Source organism: Lepidochelys kempii, chromosome 10 (genome assembly GCF_965140285.1).
Source record: "Lepidochelys kempii isolate rLepKem1 chromosome 10, rLepKem1.hap1, whole genome shotgun sequence".
In the NCBI taxonomy this organism is placed as follows: Eukaryota; Metazoa; Chordata; order Testudines; family Cheloniidae; genus Lepidochelys; species Lepidochelys kempii.
Genome location: NC_136389.1, coordinates 50,365,053 through 50,385,785, shown reverse-complemented (window position 1 = coordinate 50,385,785; position 20,733 = coordinate 50,365,053). Strand labels below are relative to the sequence as shown.

The window sequence follows — 20,733 nt, the reverse complement described above, 5'->3', positions numbered from 1 at the left end:
TCAATACTGAAGGATCAGGCAGTCAGCATCTCTTTTCTCTCTCCCCTGCACTTCATAAACAAGTGTTTTTAACATCTGCATTCAATACAACTTAAAACTGTGTACTTTGGCTACAAGACTGACAACAATCCATCTCCTACCCTGTGTGATAATTCAAATCCATGTGTTTTAAGGGTGCAAAATCAGAAGCAGATAAGAAATGACAATCTCATGAAAACTGGTCATATTTCCATCATTTTACAACTTCATCATCCTTCCCATGAAATATTGAAGGAAATTATCAGATGGTAACTTCAGAGAAACAACAAAACAAATACTATACCATTTAAGGTTTTTTAAGAGGTAGGTCTCTTCACTAACACCTTTAAATGATAAATAGTGTCTGAAAACAACTAAGACCTAATCTTTAACAATGCTTCAGTAGCTTTGAAATATTTTTATTTTAATCACTGTTCTGTAAAATGACTGGATTTAGTACATTTAAAAATTATGCTAATCTGACTGGCATGTAAACTAGGTAAGATATAAAATAATTAAAAAACCTCCTAGAAAGGAAAGGAATTGTGAATCCATAACAGATGAAACAACTAACATAATCCATCCCTTCTGGAAAACTGATTTTTCTACCTTGTTATAAAAGTACAAATAAATTATACATTTCACTCACAGAAAGCTTCTCTGACTACTTCTGAAAACATATCCTTAAGTGTGCAAGTTCACAATGCCAGATAATTCACAGTATGGGGGGCAGGAGGAAATCACACAAGAGACTGTTGCCATGGTTACAGTTTTTTAAAAACAGTAATATAAATTGGATCTTTTCAGTAAATACAGTATCTAACTGCTTCTACTAAAAACAGAAGTAGGTCACAGTTCAAATAAAAGTAAAAATAAGTCTTAAGATACACAAGTTTGTTTAAATATAAAATAAATATTATAAAGGGAAAAATTAAACCCAGTAGTATATGATTCAAAGTCACCTAATCTTTTATATGTAATTGGGACCAAACAAAAAAAGAGGATTTTCAAAATTTAGGACACAGTATTGGAGAGCAGGGGATCTTATGATATTAGCAGGACTGCAAATATTCATTTCAAACTCTCTTTCTTTATCACCTTCCCCACCTCTCTCTGTTTAATCTAGCAGAGAAGAGGCTAATGTTACATAATTTCACTAATTGTGGCATAATGGCATAAAATCTGCCTCTTCCACTGCAGATCCTATTAGTTGCACCTCTCCACCTCACAATTTTCCCTGAAAGTGTTTCCCCCATTGCCCATAACATATCCTTTAATTTCTCACTCAGGTTATTTTTCCAACTGTATTACCTCTAAAGCAGGACAAAGCTTGTATGAAGAAGGCTATACAAAATGTATTACACTGCATCTTCGATGGAATTTCCTCTAACCTAAATCTGGCAGCTGGTGTTCCACTCATTCCTATGCCCTCCAATAAAAGTTTGACATTTCACTTTAAAATGCACGCACCAACCTGCAGTATTCAGAAGAAACTAGGTGCTAAAATAAGTTCAGATCATCCTACTATGTAGTTTGGCTCATGCTAAAAATATCATTGGATACTTAACCAAGCTAAATTTGTTAGTGTGGACAGAAAAGAATTTTAAGAACTTTTCTCCTGAAATTTCAGAAGATGAAGATCCATTTATCAAAAGGTGAAAACAGAAACATGTGCTCCACCTATAAAACAATGGGAGACCCTCACAAGGGTTTTCCACTGCTTTATGAGCTGTTCATGCTTCAGCAGGATGCCACAGCAGAAACACATTTAAGCCTGTTTGATAAATCTACTTTAACAGAGTCTCCTAAAGAGGTACAAAAAATGGCCTCTTGTAAAAATTACTTGTAACCAAAAAAAAAAAAAAATCTATTTTTGGCATTATTACTGCACATAATTCTGCCTATTAGGAAATAGTCATTGTCCAGTCCACAGTCCAATTTCCAAATTTAGCCCGTACATTTCAGCTACTAATGAGTTAAACCTTTTAAAGTTTTATTACCATTTTATAAAATGTTTCCATTTGAATAGATAAATGCAGGAATGTCAGTCATCTTTTACTTTATGGAATAGTAAGTTCATAATTCAAATTGCACATTGTTATGCATGAATTAATACGTCAGGTTCTGAAATGTGTGAGTGGGACTATAGTATAGTATTCAAGAATGGAATTTTTGTTTAAACAATACATTAAATCAATTAGTCTTTTCTAATAAACTGTTTTTGCAACAGATTTCTTTTAAAGTTAGCTTGCTATTGAAACTTTTTCACAGTATTTAACATAATATAGAGCTTTAAGAGTTGACACTTTTAATGCAGCAGAACAAACCAATTGTCTTGCTATGTTCACTTGCAACAAATGTTGGAAGAAGTTCTACTGCTATATGTATTTTGTAAAAAAAAAAAATATTTTTTCCTTCTTTCAGTCTTTTCTACTACATGCAGGACTGTACCTTGCTGTCTTTCATCCCTGCTAAATGCTGGATTGCTCCAGATATTCCAACAGCAATATAAAGTTCCTAGAAGAAAAATAATTATTAGCGTAAGTGAAAGTGTGTAACATCTCACTGAAACTATAACAAAAATCAGTACCGTAGAGTGTTTTAATATACAAGTAATTTCTTGTCTAGATTATGGAAATCCAGAACAGCACATTGTCCTATGGGAGCACTATAGGCAGAAATCCCAGGGAACAAGATTTGGTTCTCTTGTCCTCTTGGCCAGTTTTAGGGTGGGAAATAAAGACAAAAAAAGTATCTGGCACATGCACAACCACAGTGATGCCCTGTCTATGTGAGGTTTGTACTGTTGTAAATGCATCATAATACACATTACTCCTTAGTTGAAGGATGGGACTGTCATGGTTGGAAGGTCTTTCAGATTCTCGGAAAGATTTTTAATTTAATTTAATTTTTTCCTATCAGTTTTATTAATTAAATACAGGCTTATTTCTAAAAAACATTTTTAAAATTCAATTTGAAACTGACCACCTTTGTTAAGGCCTAAATTTACTATAATCATTTAAATTAAGCACACACAAAAAGAATAATATTAAGCAGTATATGTTTGCTACCCAGTTTCAAAGAAAGTCACCCACTGACCTAGTCACTGGCTATGCACCTGGAACCAGAGTTTGCTGACATGCTAAACCAGCTTTTGACCACAGTAACCTCTTCTGTAGGTGCAAGGAACAAATATTTTTTTCTTTTCAGTTTACTCAGCTAGTTCAATTCAATAACTAGTTAATTCAAAGTTAAGAAACCAAGTGGGAGTGGAAAAAGCAGGAAAGCTTGTTTTTCTCTTCCAGGCCACGAATAAAAACGAGGTATGAGAGGGTGAGATCTACTAGTTCTAAAACTGAAGGACACAATGACCAGAAACAAATCAGTTCTATTTGCTAACTACAGATAATTTAGATCAACTGTTTAACAAATCAGTTATGTTTTGCATTTAAAACTATTTTGAAAAACTTTTTCTATGTATCAGCACACGTAAGATTTTTTTTAAATTAAATAAAACTTAAACTGTTTTTGTGCATATTTACTTGAATTTTCATCCTAATGCAGCTTGACACAAATCTCAAGAGAAATTAACTATCTAGTAAATACAAAATGCAACACTCACCATATTCTAACAAAAATGTAAAAATTAAAAATCTGAACAAACAAGTTAAGTTACACAAGGGTTTAAAGAAATGTGCATAGATCAAGTGAATCCACCTGGTTAGCAAGAAGCAGCGTCAAATTTAGTGTACATTTGGGTTGCAAATCAACACATTTTTATGTTACTAACAAGAACCAACCTTTCTTTATTTTTCTAAAGTACAAATGCAAAACATGATTAAAATCAATTATTTAAATCATGACTAAAACTGGTGATTTAAATCAATCCACCCTGCTGCTATCTGTCTTGGAGACATAAATAGGGCTTAAGTCACCAGGGTTGTCAATGTGGAAACTTTTACATACTTTACATTTGAAATGGGTAAGAATTTATAAGCAAATCTAAATTCTTCAGAAAGGCTTATTAATATTGGCAGTCTTAATTTATAGAAGAAAACTGTTTCCCCTTGGTTTGAAAGTCATCCTGACTACAATCTACCCAAAGCCAGGCACATTTTGAATTCATGGAACAATACTTTTTGGCCAACAGCCCAAATTTTAGTCAACACTTTATTGTTTGGCTACCTTCAGAAATTCACAGAAGAGAATCAAAGAGTACTTTTCACCATCTCATTCATAAAGACCAAGACAAGAAGCTACTAGCCAGAAGGAAGGTCTAAGTCATCATTTCTCAATGCCTCTCATTCACCCACTTGCCATTCAATGTCCTCCATTTTGAAAACAAAAATTAAAACAATCTTAATTACAAAACCCAGTTAGTTTATAACACCTATATTGCAATGCAGAAAGAGCATAGTGTACATTATGATCAAGGAGGTAAGAAAGATTTTACATTTTTTTTTTTTAATCAAAAAGTGTTCTAGTTCAAGTTAGCATTTGTGAGTCAGCAAATTCATCAGGGACCCAAAAAAACCCCCAAGTGCTGGTTTGTATGTCCTTTTCCCACACGCTTTAGCACACCCCAAAGAACCACACAATGCCAGCCTTTGTCAATTTAGCCCTTTATCTTACTTGAAATATGAGCAATCCACCAAAAATCACCATATATAAAGACAGTAGAATGCAGAACAGAGCACAAGGATAAAGTCCCCAACAGAGTACAACAAATATTCAAAAGTGATAATGTAGCAGTCCTTGTCCTTAACCAGAGGCCTTCTCCAAGCCCACACTTTAAATCTTGTTACAGTGCTTCAATCACAAACTTTGCTAGACACAAAACTGAAGTCTCATTTTTGACGCCCCCCCCCCTCCCCAACCCCACACATACCCACCCCACATTCCAGGCTTAATTTGGAGAAAAATCAGCCTGAAGCCTCTAATCTTGATTTCTTCCATTTTACAAGAGGCAGAAAACAATGCCCCAACTTTCCCTAGTCTTTATTGTACCCTTCCCCTTCTCCCAAGTAACTGAAGCACTTTCCCATTTAGCTTTAAAGTGAGCTGAAATCTGTTTTTCCTTCTGCAGGCTTAGCGGCCCAAAAGCTACAAATTGTGTGCCAGAATCTAGATCAAGGAAAGGGACTGAAGTGTAGCCTTATTGGCTCTCAGCATGTTTCAACTAGAAAGCCTTGGATATGGCTGTTTCCCTTTTTTTTCACCTCAGTTTAACTGCTACCCACTGCTGTTCAATTCTTCCCTCTAAAGTTACATGCACAGATCAAGTTTAGAATCCAGAGCTTCCACACCCTGATTTATTTTAGCAACTCCTGCATGGGGCTTCTGCTTTCCAAGGATCGAGAACACCTATCTCAATGGCACATTTTATTCTATTGGATCCCAGCACACAAATATCAGACAGTGATGAACAGTGCTACCACATAAGCCAAATTCCTGCCCCATTCCTCCAGGGAAACAAAGGGGGGGGGCTGCTTCAATTAAGATGGCTGGATGCATAAATTAGGAGAAAATTTACTTATTTCTGCCAAACTCTTCTTCAAAAATGATACTTTTAAAATTTTACTTTATTCCTATGGATTCATGAAACTTTCCCAGTTTACACAGAAAACTCTCTCAGTGATAATTATATGGAAGAAGTGCAGAGTGATGATAGGATATTTCCTTTGAATGTAAGAAGTCGATAAAAATCAGGAAAAATATGAATAAGGCTATGAAATGCATCTCAATTCTGAGCATTTTTCAAAGATATCCAATAGCTGAAGAGTACAAAATTCATTGAGCTTCCCCCCCCACTCCCCTTTACTTAGTAGATTCCTGCTTGGAGTCACCCCATCTTAACTGCAGCTGCTATGTCTAACAAGTGTAATATAATATGTACACAGAAGGAACCACGGTTAGACTGTAATATTGTAATTATCCCAAAGGAGAAAGTAGAAGCTACATGAGAGATTAATCTCACATTGTATTGTTTTTTCTACAACACTCTTAAAAAGTTACTGTAATATGATTTTGAGAGAGATTCATTAAGCGCTGGTCTTCTACACTACCGGGTTCCTCTTGTCAGTTTGCTAAACTTTAAAGACCAGTCTTTGGAAGGAGTCCAATTTATCGAAAGCCAGACACTCATGTCTATTTTCTATTAACATATCTAGGAAAGACAAAGATGTTTTTATTAAAAGGTCACTTATACACTACCAGATTTCTTTGTCTTAAACATACAGTTAAGTCTTTTAAGACCTATGCACATCATTAGCCTTTTAGTTTGCCTGCCTTCAGCTTCCCAAGTATGATATCCAACCCATTTTGAATGGTTTTAGTTTGTTGGTAGATCACTTCAAGTAAGCAACTTTTACTTAAATGTGTAATTATAAAGACACTATGCAGAACAGCATGTTTCCTATTAGTAGTTCCCTACTGAAAAAAAAAATTCCAAGTATTAAGAAGGAGACTCAGTTTATATAGGTTACAGTTTAATTAAAATGTACCAAGCTGATTAGACCAATAAAATTTCCAAGCTGCTAGGTGCTGATGTAGGGATCACCAAGGAAGGAACTGGTCGCTCACAAGGCTCTCAGATCCCCTAGATACCAAGATAAGGAAGATTAGGCAAGCCATATTTCCCCCGTTTTTATTTAGTTCTTTTAAAAATATAAAATCTTCCACTTCTATGCCTTTACTGAAACCATGAGCTTCTACCTCAGCTGTAAGGTGAAGTCTTTGGAATTATTTGTGCTGTAATAATGCCTCAAGTCTCTAGTCAAGTCTGTGGCCCCCTTGCACTAGGTGCTGCATAAAAACACAAAAGAACATGAAGCCAGATTCTGTACTGATGCTCTCAGGAGGCACAGTCCAGGTGGATGGTTGGCAAAAACAGGTTTATACCATCTGTGTGTCCTACAGATTTGGAGTCCCTGGAGAAAGTTAGAGCCCCCTCTGGGGCTGTTCTAACTTTCTGTGACATATGTCAGCCCTATGCTGCTCCTGCATGGGAGAAATTTCACCAAGAGGGCACGTCAGCCTCTTTACATCACTGGGGTGGCAACAAAAGGGCAGTCGTGGGGCCAGATTCTGATCCATGGTCCTTGCCCTGAAGAGCTCTCATTCCAATCTGAAAAAAGATGCAGCAAGTGAATGCAAGTAATATGGGGAGGAAAGGGAGAATGATATTAATATGACAACATGGCTATAAAACTATATGCTCAGGTTGATGGTTTTGAATAATTTGAATGTCCTTCAATATTACCAAGGAACATATACGTTAGAAGGGTTTGGTAAATATGAACAGCACAAGTTTAAGGAAAGAGGAAAGCTGATGAGGAGATGGTATGGAATCGAGGAACCAAGAAGCATGGAAGATGAAGGGACACTGAAGACCATACGAGGGCAAAAAGTGGAAAGATAAAGAAGCACGAGCAAGACAATACTAACAAACAACAGTCATATTTAAATTAAAGAGGTGCTATTTGGGGAATTGGTGGCAGTTCCATCAGGGCAGTGTTGGAAATGTGTGAAGGCAAGGCAAGGGCCAGCAGCGCACACACACCCCTTGTGCCCTGACTCCTCAAGAGGGCTGCAGCAGCAGCCAGAGATGACTGTGTGTGTGGCTGGGGAGTTTGTAACCTGCCCAGACAACCACACAGTAATTGCCGAAGCGGGAGTAAGGGGGCAGGCAGAGGCCCAACTCAAGCATTCATCCCTGGCAACTCTTAGGGCTGTAGCAGCAGATTTGAGTCAGAACAACTCTAAAGAAAGAGAATTGGAGTCCTTAAAGTCCTGATTTTGTTCTATGTACAATCTGGATTTTGACTTCAAGTTTCAAGCAGCCAGAATTCTAGGCTGAGAACAATTTTTACTCCAATCTCTCCATGACCTACCAGTTCAGAGTCAAATTAAAAGTCCCCAATCCTGCAAACCCTTACTCAAGTAATCCCAGTAAGATCAATGGGATTTCTTATACAGAATTTTGTAGGATTGCATCTGAAATCCATATACCCAGTTACACTACGTTTTATGGAGTGTCACCTACAAGTCACTATACAGCATAACAATAGGTCAATGCAGAATGTTTTTCATGTGTAGACAGATCTGCAAATTTATGAAGTGATGATTTCCTAAATGTGCCATGTCTTGTAACGTTACTTGATATTTACTTGTAAGATAATTTTAAAATGCCCAAGGCTGCCTTAGGGCAGTTACATTTGCTTAAGAAAGCCACAAGAACAATTTTTATTCTCATTTATAGTATGAGTGGGAATTCTCTTAAGGTACTGTTTTGTATCTTGCACAGGTGTAACACAAGATGAGGTAGTTGCTTTGCAAATGTGCTGTCAGTGCCTACTGATTTTCATCCCAACTTTTGAATTACATTTAAAATCTTCAGTGTACATCAATTTGTCATCATTGCAGAGGCATGCTTTTAAACAGCTCGTTTAATGAACCCCTTTGGCACATGTACTCTTTCTACAGATAGCCCAGAGATTTTATTTTCTTTGAAAGCATGAAAGGACAATGAAATTAGAAAGAAATCTTAGTTATGAGAGTTACTTCACACGAAGGATCCCTTCCAATTACGAGCTATTAACCCAATAAAATGTTTTATGGCTTGACACTAGATATATATTACACTGTGTATCAGACAATTGTTCCAAAAAAATGTACTAAATAGTGAGGTTGTTGAATATCTTGCATTCAAGTAGCAGAGGGTTATTAAACAGTACACAAAGTATTGCAGTTCCATCCAGTCCTAATCTTTTTCACTTAAAGAACCTTTATAGACTTTGATCAGCCAGGGCATGTAATTACTCTTAAGAAGCATGCTTAAGGTGTCTGCTGGAGTACAGGGCCATACAGCATTTCTTTCTGCTCTCTTGGGAACTGCACATCAATTGCTTTCAGCTAAATGCACTCACATATGAATATTTTAGTACAATTTAATGTTTCTGCACCAACCCCAAAGGAACAGAGCATCAATTTGTGAACACAGTTCTCTTGGAGTTAAAAGCAATGCTGGATAATGCAGGATGAAAGGATTGTCAATCTTTAGCTTTTTAGCAAGTCAGAGAAAGGTAGTCTGTAAATTCAGTCCCAGCTGCATACAAACATCTCTTTAAAGTTCGCTGCTACAGAGCTACTTTTCAACACTAGTGAATTTTCAGAGGAGACGGTCCAAAAAAATTTCCTAAGCATGGCCATTTTTCCCAAAGCTATTCCCATCTGCTAACTATCCAATGACCTCAACTCAACCATTTATACAATAACAAGTGCGACTGCTGGTCGGTTAATAAAATACCCAAATGTAATGCACAAATAACACACTCCCACAAAGAAGCTAACTATAGGTGTGAGAACACAAGTAATTCACCATGTGCTCGATTACTGAAACTTTAGCTATCTCAGTATGCTCTTGTACCTATGGACAATCAGGAAGTAATGAAAATTTTGTCCATATAGCTGTTGATAAGCAAGTAGGGGGAATACTATAAAAAAGTGAGTACATACAAATAAGGAGGTCCAGATGACATGCAGCCTAGGGACCTAAGGGAATTAACTAGTTCACTTACTGTTAGCAATTACTTTGAAAGGGAGTCAGAGATCTGAGAAAGAACATGAATACTGGAATAAAGACGACGTGGTACCAACCTCCCCCACAAAAAAAAAGAGAACAAGTCTAATAGATACCATTCACCAGATGGGACAAGTAAATAATCCCAAGGAAAATAATGGAATAAATATTGAGAAAAGAATTTGAAAGCACTTGAGTAACAGAACCATGAGCCATTAATATAAAGAATAAATCAGACTACACAAAATATTCGATTCCTGTTTTTCCCCTGGTTTAATAATGGAATTAGCAGATTAAAAGAATGCAATAAAGCAGCTTTGAAGTATATGATATTACCTCAGATGGACTGTACAAAACAGTCAGAAAAGTGTGATGCATCGCATGAAGGAGAGATGGGCTAGTGCAGTGCTGCACAGAAAAGTAGATTTTCATTTTTTTGTCCAGCCTTCCTTTAAATGCCCAAAGTGATGGAGCTTCCACCACTCCCCTGGGGAGACTATTCCACTAACTAATGTATCTCAGCACCAGGAAATGTTTCCCTACTATTCAGGCTCCATTTTCACTTTCTCAAATTCATTCTGTTATTCCTAGTTATATGGGATGTACCACACTTAAGGGTTTGTCTACACATGGAATGAGAATATCTGCATAATATTTATTGTGCTTTAAACTCATACCCTACCTTAATCCAAGTTAATTCTGAAATGTACACAAGTGCCAAGTTATTCTTCTCCATACTTGGTGTTTGTGCCCTTCAAATATTTTAGACTTAGATCCCACCCTTAGTCACATCTATTAAACCAGGGATTCTCAACCTTTTTCTTTCTGAGCCCCCCCTCAACATACTATAAAAATCTCCACAGCCCACCTATGCCACAACTGTTTTTCTGCATATCCAGTAGATTAAAAGCCCATGCCAGTGTTAGGAGGTAGCAAGCAGGGCAATTGCCTGGAGCCTAAATTCCCTGTAAGCTATGCGGCCGCGCAGCAGCCTATTTAGCACCACACAGGCACTCAGGGAATCTGCCCCGGCCCCCAGCCGCATCCCAGATCTGTTGCAGCCAGGGGAGGGGCGCCTATCCTGCAGACCCAGACCCAGAGCTGCTGCGGCAGGGAAAGGCACCCCTCCCCTCCAGTGCAGATGCTGCTGTAGGAGAGAGAGCTGGGGGGAGTCCTCTCTCCCCACTGTAGGCCCGAAGCATCCTCCTGCACCCCAAACCGCTCATCCCCAGCCCCACCCCAAAGCCCTCATACCCCTGCATCCCAGCCCTGAGACCCTTCCCACACTCCAAACCCCTCTGCCCCAGCCCACCCCCATGAATTTTGTTATGTGCACCAATACGAAGATGATGTATCACACATCACCTCCATATTGGTGCACATAACAAAATTCATTCTGCACATGGGTGGCAAAAAATAGAGGGAACACTGCCCAGGGCACCAGAGAGGCCCGTGAAGCTAAGTTGCCCAGTTTTTGGCTTCAGACCCACACAGCAGGGCTCAGGCTTCAGCTTCAGACCCACACAGCAGGGCTCAGGCTTCGGCTTTCTGCCCTGTACCCCAGTGAGTCTGATGCTGTGCCTGCTCACTGGTTTATTTTGGTGGACTCCCTGAAACCTGCTCATGGCTCCCCAGGGGGCCGTGTACCCCCAGTTGAGAACCGCTGTATTAAACTATACCTATTTAGCTCATTCACTTTTTCCCACAAGCTAGATAAATATTTTGTGAAGTTCCTCCAACCTGATGATAATGTATTTTTGGAAATATGGGGTAAAATCCTGGCTCCGTCCAAATCAATGGAAGCTTTGGCATCAAATTCAACAGGGCCAGGATTTTACCCGCTGTGCTCAGACCCGAGTGCAGTACTCTAGAAGTGGTCACACCAGAGCCATAAAGGATTACTACCTCTGCTCTGTGACGTGTCTCAACATACACAATCCTCAGCAACAAAAGCTGTTTATGCTATCACATTGCAAACTCTCATCTAATGGGTTTCAACTATTATCCCTAAGTAACTTTCTGAACTTCCTGCTTTCTCTCTCCCACTTAATCTTGTCATTATTTTTCTACTGAAATTTTAGTTGCAACCACCAATGACAATAAAATTATTCATAGATTCCAAGACCAAAAGAGACCACTGTAATCACCTAGTCTGACCTTCTGCATAAAAAAGGCTGCAGAACTGCCTCCAAATAATTCACAGATCATATCTTTTTGAATCAAAATTGAATGTTTTTGTAAAATTGTCAGCGATGGAGAAGCCACTATGACCCTGGGTAAATTGTTCCAGTGATTAATTACTATCACTGTTAGAAATGTCTACATTATTTCCAGTCTAAATTGGTCCAGCTTCCACAACCAGCCATTGGATCATGTTACATCTTTCTCTGCTATACTGAAGGCCCAATTATTAAATATCTGTTACCAATGTAGGTACTTATCAACTGTAATCAAGTCACCCATTAAATCTTCTCTTTATTGAGCTCCTTCAGGCTATCACCACATGACATGTTTTCTAATCCTTTAATCATTCTCATGGCTCTTCTTTGAACCCTCTCCAATATACCAGCATACTTCGTGTGAATACCAGAACTGGACAGAGTATTCCAGCAGTGGTCAACCAGTGCTAAATACAGAGGTAAAATGATCTACTTGTCTGGAGATTCCCGTTATTTATGCATCCAAGGATCACATTAGTTTATCCTTTTGGCCATAGCATCACGTTGGGATCTCAGTCAGCTGATCTACCAAGACACCCCCCCGCTTTTTTTTTTAAAGGGTTACTGCTTCCCAGTATAGAGTCCACAACCCTGTAAGTATGGGCTACAATCTTTTTGCCTAGATGCATACATTTAGCCATATTAAAATTCATATTGTCTGCTTCCGCCAAGCTTACAAAGCAATCCAGATTGCACTCCATCAGTGGCCTAACCCTCTTCATTATCTACTACTCCTCCAGTTTTTGCATTATCTGAAACCTTTTTCAGTGACGATTTTAGGTTTTGTTCCAGAATCATTGATAAAAACGTTAAATAGCAAAGGGCCAAGAACCAATCCTTGTGGGACACCACTGGAAACACACCAGATCTATGATGATTCTCTGTTTATAATTGCATTTTGAGACCTATCAGTTAGCCAGTTTTTAATCCATTTAATATATGCCTATGTTAATTTTATATAGTTCTAGTTTGTTAATCAAAAAGTTGTGCAGTACCAAGAAAACTCCTGGCAACAAGTTATCTTAATCAGCTGACTTTAAAATGTCTAACTTCAGTAGGAGCTGTTTAACCTCCTCCCAAGATACTAGAGGAATTAAAAGTGTGTGTTACATCATCTCTTTTTCCCCACAAATACAAAACAGAAATATTCATTGAACACTTCTGGCTTTTCTGCATTATTGATAATTTAACATTTGCATCTAGTAACAGACCAATAACACTGTTAGGAACAAAAAGAATTCTAATACACTTTTAAAAGCTTATTATCCTTATCTCTGCTGGCCACAGATCTCTCCTTGTGTTCCTTTGCTTCTCTTATCAATTTTCTACAATCCCTAGCTTCTGATTTATATTCATTACTATCAACTTCCCCTTTCTTCCTTTTTTATATACATCTGCCTTTACTTCCCCCCTAAACCAGGTCAGTTTTTTAACCAATATAGCCTTCTTCCTCAGCTGTGGCTTTTGATGTATCTAGTAAAGAATTCTTAAACAATTCCCAATCATTCATATTTTTCAGATTAAATTCTTCCTTCCAGCTGATTTGGCTCATAATTATAGTAGCACCTGAAGTCCTATGGTCAGAGAATCCTGGCTACCCACTCCACCTCTCCCCTGATGTTCCTCACTGTTATCTCCCTGGCGCACCTGGAGCCTTATTATAGGCTGTACTTCTGGAGATGAGGCTACCTGCTCCATACGTTCCAAAAGTGGAGTGGGATAGGTCACTGGGGTACCTGAGGACCCACATTCCCAACACAGAGATTTTGGGACCCCAGTTAGCCACACTCTCCCTAACCCAGCTGTGAAATAATATAAAATGTGTCTAAGGAGGTTAGAAAAGGATCATGAAATAAAGTGAGTTTCAACACACGAAAATGCAACCTATCATAGTTAAGTAAAAATAATCTCACTCCAAAGATTGTTAGGAGGAGATATTTCACGCAATAATGGAAAGAGACCCAGCTGCCTTGGTGTATAACAAAATCAAAGAGCAGCCTATATAGCATATGGTGGCTGAAAAAAGAAAATCCAACCTGTTTGTTTTTTATAAAGAGGTAGTTCTCTACTCAACACTGAAGAGACTGCACGTAGTGTACTGCATCAATTTCTAGGCAAAAGATGTGGATAAGCTGGGAGCTGAAACTGGAGTTCTACTCGATTTTATTTAGGTTTTTATATCATGTTCATCACCGCAGTATCTGAGCATCTTCCAGTAGTGCATTAAGCAATGTGACTATGCATGAGTCACATTTGTTCCAATCCTCCCCTGCAGAGGGGGGAAATATGTGCACTGGAAAATTGTTTTGGTAGGGTTGGTTTTTTTTATTATTATTATTAATTATTGTTATTAGAGCAACAAAAATGATTAAGGGGATGGGAGAACTTGCAAGAAAAGACTGGAAAAAAATCCCACTGAATAGTTTGGATACATGACAGCTAATAAGTACAGAACAATTATCTACAAGTATATGAAAAGTGTCAATATCAAAGAGAGAGGAGTTTTAGGGTAGTCCCAAGAGGAGATAATGGGATGAAAGGGCAAATGGATAGCTTCTTCTTAGTAGTGAGATCATTTTAGATTCTGAAGGGGCAGCTTTCATGGTTTTCCCAAGGACCACTCCACTTGCCATTTAAAACTAGAGAGGACTCCTTCAAGCAGAGGACATGCTGCTCTCCTTAGAATCATCTCTCCCAGCATTTGCTAGAAGAACAGTTTCAGTATCTACAGAGGAAGCAGGCTCCCATAGAGTTTCAGGGGACAAAGTCAGGAGCAAGAGGGGGAGAAACTAAGGGATACCATATTCTCCCTTTGAATATCTAAAGCAGCATTAGAGTATGTCTTTGGACTTGTATCCCCTCACATTTGCCCAGAGAAATGGAAGGCCTAGCCAATGGCAGCACAGCTTTTGTAGAAGCTATGTGGCCATTGTGAAGAGGAGTAGCAGAGAGGCACCAAACCTCTGCGGGACCTGCTGATCTCTTTCCTGCAGATCTTTAAGGCTGGAAGGCCACATCACCTGCCTCTCCTATAGCTTCTCTAACCCTCATCCAGCCACCCCAACTTCAAGGTTTTGCAGGACATTATAAAAGGTTTACAACAATTTGCTGGCCCTCCTATGCCGTCTATGTAGGAGCTTACAAGTTTAACAGCTTCAAAATTCAATAGCTTTAATAATTAAATGCTAGACTGAAAATTCTGTACTTGATAGAAAATCCTGCCATTTGTCAGTTCAAGAACATGTCTACACACCATTATAGGACAGCAACTCTGCTAATGCTAATAGCTCAAATCTCCATGAAACACCAAGGTGTTCTTTTCTAAGTGGGATACTATCATAAATGGGACATAAGTACTTGTTTTCATGTATCTAAACAGTTGATAAAAACAGTATTTTATTTACCTACACACTATTTTTTTGTGAACATCTATGCAGGGGGGTATATTTTAATTACGTAAATTGAAGTCTGTGCTTCAGAACCAAATTCCCTTATCAGTTCTGCAAGAATAAGTTCACCTGGTTGGGAATGCAGTAAATTTTCCCAACTATATTAGTGTAATGAATATTTACAATAATCTAAAAAAGTCTAATAAATATTCAGACATTCACAAAAAGACCTTTAACAAATTGAGTATCCAAAACCACTTAACTTGAGTGTCCTAAAAAAAGAGTTAAAAAAGAAAAAGAAAAAAAAAAACCTAGTAAAACAGGGACAGCACATGGTACTTACTTATATCAAGGAACAAATTCCATCCATTAGCAGAATTTTTACATGGTCAATGTAATAGAAGATGAGCGTCTTTTTGTAAAGAACATATTCTTAAAGCAAAGAACACAAAATAAGGTTTCATGTCACTAATATTTAACTAAATTGGATATATAGGATTTTTCAATTAGTGAGAAGAATTTTAGCTTAAGATTCAGCAGACACATGCTACTGCTTATGCCTAACAATATTCTCTGAGAGGTTTCAGAGTAACAGCCGTGTTAGTCTGTATTTGCAAAAAGAAAAGGAGTACTTGTGGCACCTTAGAGACTAACCAATTTATTTGAGCATAAGCTTTCGTGAGCTACAGCTCACTTCATCGGATGCATACTGTGGAAACTGCAGAAGACATTATATACACAGAGACCATGAAACTCTGAGTTCACAGATAATCTTAACACAACTTGCCTCCTTATCCATAATCTTAAATGCCCAGTAGGGGAGTTTTTATTTCGATATCAAGAGTTTCAAGAAAATACTGCTAGTGTAACAGACATTTGGAATCAACAATAACAAAGTCTACATTAAACTGAAGTAATAAACCCCAATGTCTTAAAAAATCTGGGACAACAACTCAAAACTATACAAGAGCACCATCACCAAAGCTCCAGTCAACCAGAAAATGCACGAAACTCAAGAATGAAAGTACATGATTTTACAAACACAAAGCTATTGTGAAAGTTAAAGTGTACCATGAAATATACTGCACAGAGCTAAGTCTCATGTCTATAATGGAACATTTGTATTTGAAAAAAGAAAAGGAGGACTTGTGGCACCTTAGAGACTAACAAATTTATTTGAGCATAAGCTTTCGTGAGCTACAGCTCACTTCATCGGATGCCTCATGAAGTTGATAGATTTCCACTCCATACGGCTAACTTCGGTGCCTTCCATAATGACAGGTTGATGAAGTGAGCTGTAGCTCACGAAAGCTTATGCTCAAATAAATTGGTTAGTCTCTAAGGTGCCACAAGTCCTCCTTTTCTTTTTGCGAATACAGACTAACACGGCTGCTATTCTGAAATTTGTATTTGAGTTTCTTATTCAACTAATTTCTCCTGTCACTGAAGAAAAAAGTGAAAGGTTTTCTAGGAACATTCCAAGAAGAATGTGTGTTTAAAAAACAATACAATACAATTGGCCATATGGTCATGTATTAGCATATTAGCATTTCAGAAAAGCTCTTAACTGTGCAAAAAATAACCTCATAAGGCTGTGGGGATTCACAGTGTGTCCCGTGATGCCTAGCTAAGCTGGGTTCTTAAATCTGTAGTCAGTCAGTCAAGGAAAAATTAAGGGTCAAGGACCAAAATTTCTCCCCTCTCATTACATCCACAGGAAAAAAAAAATAAGGAGAGAAAAAAGTATCTCAGAGCATTCCCTGCTTCACCAATTAACAGGATGAAAGCACCTCCCCCACATTAGCAGGCAATAAGAAGCGAGACTCACACACTTCTTCCCCTGCCTCTAAGCTCTCAGAATTAGTCTTCACCTTCTTAGTCCTTAAACAACAAACCCAATTCCAGATCCATCCCAGTCCCGCACTGGGGCTATGCACGCAGCTATAAATAGAATAGCTAAAGCACACATTGAAACACTTTCCCCATTAGAAACTAAAAAGCACAGAAAACCACAGACATCTCACACTACAGCAGTTTCTTGTAGCAGTCATTTCCTGCTTTTTACAACAAATACAGCTATGCATGATTTAAGTCAGAATTCAATTCTATCTAATCTGAGTGGAAAACCAAGAAGTTGAGTAATGTGATTAGTTAATATACAAGGATACTTTGTGACTGCATTCAAGTAAAAACTTTCAGAATATAATGTACTATAGGCTCCTGCTAAACTGTCTTCATAGCAAAGGTTGCCGTCACCCCTTTCTGATGACTGTTCTGTATCCAGTACTCCTTTATTCTATTTCAGAGAATCCAATTATATTACTTTTCTAGGTGAACCTCCTCTTCAGCTACAAAGACACACTCTCTAGCTAAAGAACTGAAGTGACTACAAGCTTAAACTAGTTAACTTTGAGTAGGAAAGATTCATAAGAGGTCAAGTACATGCATTTTTAGACCTTCACATCTAAGGTCTGGTCTACGTTACGAGTTTATGTCGGATTTAGCAGCATTAAATCGATTTAACCCTGCACCCATCCACACAGCGAAGTCATTTTTTTCGACATAAAGGGCTCTTAAAACTGATTTCTGTATTCCTCCCCAACGAGGGAAAATCGACATTGCCATTTTGAATTAGGGTTAGTGTGGACGCAATTCAAAGTTATTGGCCTCCGGGAGTTATCCCACAGTGCACCATTGTGACCACTCTGGACAGCACTCTGAACTCGGATGCACTGGTCAGGTGTACAAGAAAAGCCCCGGGAACTTTTGAATTTCATTTCTTGTTTGGTCAGGCGAGCTCATCAGCACAGGTGACCATGCAGTCCCAGAATCGAAAAAGAGCTCCAGCATGGACCGAAGGGGAGGTACTGAATCTGATCGCTGTATGGGGAGAGGAATCCGTGCTATCAGAACTACGTTCCAAAAGATGAAATGCAAAATATTTCAAAAAATCTCCGATGCCATGAGGGACAGAGGGTACACAGTGCCGTGTGAAACTTAAGGAGCTCAGACAAGCATACCAGAAAACCAAAGACTCAAACGGACGCTCCAGGACAGAGCCCCAGACATGCCGCTTCTACACTGAGCTGCATGCAATTCTAAGGGGGGCCGCCACCACTACCCCACCCCTGTCCGTGGACTCTGATGATGGGGTACTCTCTGCCATGCCTGAGGATTTTGCGGACAGGGAAGATGAGGAGGAGGACGAGCTTGAGGAGAGCACACAGCACACCGTTCTCCACAACAGCCAGGATCTTTTTATCACCCTGACTGAAATACCCTCCCAACCAAACCAAGCTGGAGAAGGGACCTCTGGTGAGTTTACCTTTTTAAATATAATACATATTATAAAAGCAAACGTTTTTTAATGATTAAGTAGCCCTGAGGACATGGGATGCATTCATGGCCAGTACAGCTACTGGAAAAGTCTGTTAATGTGTCTGGGGATGGAGTGGAAATCCTTCAGGGACATCTCCATGAAGCTCTCCTAGAGGTACTCTAAAAGCCTTTGCAGAAGGTTTCTGGGGAGAGCAGCCTTATTCCATCCTTCATGGTAGGACACTTTACCACGCCATGCTAGTAGCAAGTAATCTGGTATCATTGCATGACAAAGCCTGGCAGCGTATGGTCCCAGAGTTTGCTGACATTCAAGCAACATCCGTTCTTGATCTCTCTGTGTTATCCTCAGGAGAGTGATATCATTCATGGTAACCTGGTTGAAATAGGGGAATTTAATTAAGGGGATATTCAGAGGTGGCCATGCCTGCTGGGCTGTTTGCCTGTGGCTGAAAATAAATCCTCCTCGCAGCTAGCCACGTGGTGAGGGAGAGGGGGGAAAAGAGGAGCCTTGGTGCTGAGCTGTTCACATTTGGCTAGCAGGGATCTTCCCTGATACTAGCTACACAGTGGGGTGAGGGGTAAAGCAATTATTCCAGAGAATTGGATGGGGGAAAGAGGGGGGTTAGTTTTGTTTCCACTGCTGCATGTTAACAGGAAAACTGCAGCACTAAATGGCCAACTCAACGTGCTTTGCTTGGTATGGGAGAGGAGGGCGCTGCTGTTCTGAAGGCTGCAGAAGCCGGAAGACTACGGCTTACCATGGCTGCCTGCAAGCCAAATTCTGTTGCCTGGCCCTGCGTGTGTGATCTCTAATACCGAAGCCGCAGGCACTCAATAGAAGATGCAAAATGCGACCTTGTACCAAAATCACATGTGCTATGTAATGTGAATAGTGTGGTTCATCATGAAAGATTATAGCCATTGTTCTGTAAAATGTATCTTTTTAAATACTTCACTCCCTTTTTTTCCTCCAGCAGCTGCAAATGTTTCAAGCCTCCCTCCTCCATCCCAAAGGCTATCTCAGATAAGGTGGCGAAAAAAACCACACGTGCGATGAAATGTTCTCTGAGCTCATGCAGTCGTCCGGCACTGACAGCTCAGCAGACTGTGCGGAGGGACACAATAGCAGAGTAGAGGAAAGTGGCCGATGAACATGACGAGAGGTGGCAGCAGGAAGATCAGAGGAGGCATGAGGCAACGCTGAGGCTGCTGCGGGATCAAATGGACATGCTCCAACATCTGGTGGAGGTTCATGAACGGCAGCAGGATCACAGACTGCCGCTGCAGCCCCTGTTTAACCACCCTCTCTCTTCCCCAAGTTCCATAGCCTCCTCACCCAGACGCCCAAGAACGCGGCGGGGGAGGCTCCGGGCACCCAACCACTCCACCTCAGTGGACAGCCCATGCAACAGAAGAATGTCATTCAAGAAGTTTTAAAGTGGCCTTTTCCTTCCCGCCTACCCTCCTCCCACACGGGCTACCTTGTGAGTTATCTCCCTATTTTTATAATCAATTAATAAAGAACACATGATTTTTAAACGATAGTGACCGTTTCCTTTGCAAGCAAGCTGTGATCGAAGGGGGAAGGGTGGGTGGCTTACAGGAAATTTAGAGGCAACCAAGGGGGCGGGTTTTCATCAAGGAGAAACAAACAGAAGCGTCACGCAGAACCCTGGCCAGTCAAGAAACTGGTTTTCAAAGCTTCTCTGATGCGCAGCGCTTCCTGCTGTGCTTTTCTAACTACCCTGGTGTCTGGCGGCACATATTCAGCAGCCAGGCGATTTGCCTCAATCTCCCCCTTACTCTCACAGAGATTGTGGAGCACACAGCAAACAGCAATAACAATAGGAATATTGGTTTCACTGAGGTCTGAGCGAGTCAGTAAACTGCGCCAGCGACCCTTTAAACATCCAAATGCACACTCTACCACCATTCTGCACTTGCTCAGCCTATAGCTGAACAGCTCCTTACTACTGTCCAGGGTGCCTGTGTATGGCTTCATGAGCCAGGGCATTAAGGGGTAGGCTGGGTCCCCAAGGATAACTATAGGCATTTCAACATCCCCAAGAGTTATTTTCTGGTCTGGGAAGTAAATCCCTTCCTGCAGCCATTTAAACAGACCAGAGTTCCTGAAGATGTGAGCGTCATGAACCTTTCCCGGCCATCCCACATTGATGAAATGTCTCTT

The 20,733-nt window shown here is 39.6% G+C and overlaps 1 protein-coding gene across 2 annotated transcripts in view; it reads right to left on the bottom strand.

Annotated features, from left to right (window-relative positions):
- The window catches only part of ETFA (electron transfer flavoprotein subunit alpha), a 45,790-nt gene that overhangs the window by 8,031 nt on the left and 17,026 nt on the right, over positions 1–20,733 (bottom strand). For both annotated transcript variants that reach the window (XM_073303515.2, XM_073303516.2), the window contains exon 10: positions 2,470–2,535. In XM_073303515.2, the coding sequence (XP_073159616.1) occupies positions 2,470–2,535 (66 nt within the window). The remainder of the gene's footprint in view (positions 1–2,469; positions 2,536–20,733) is intronic.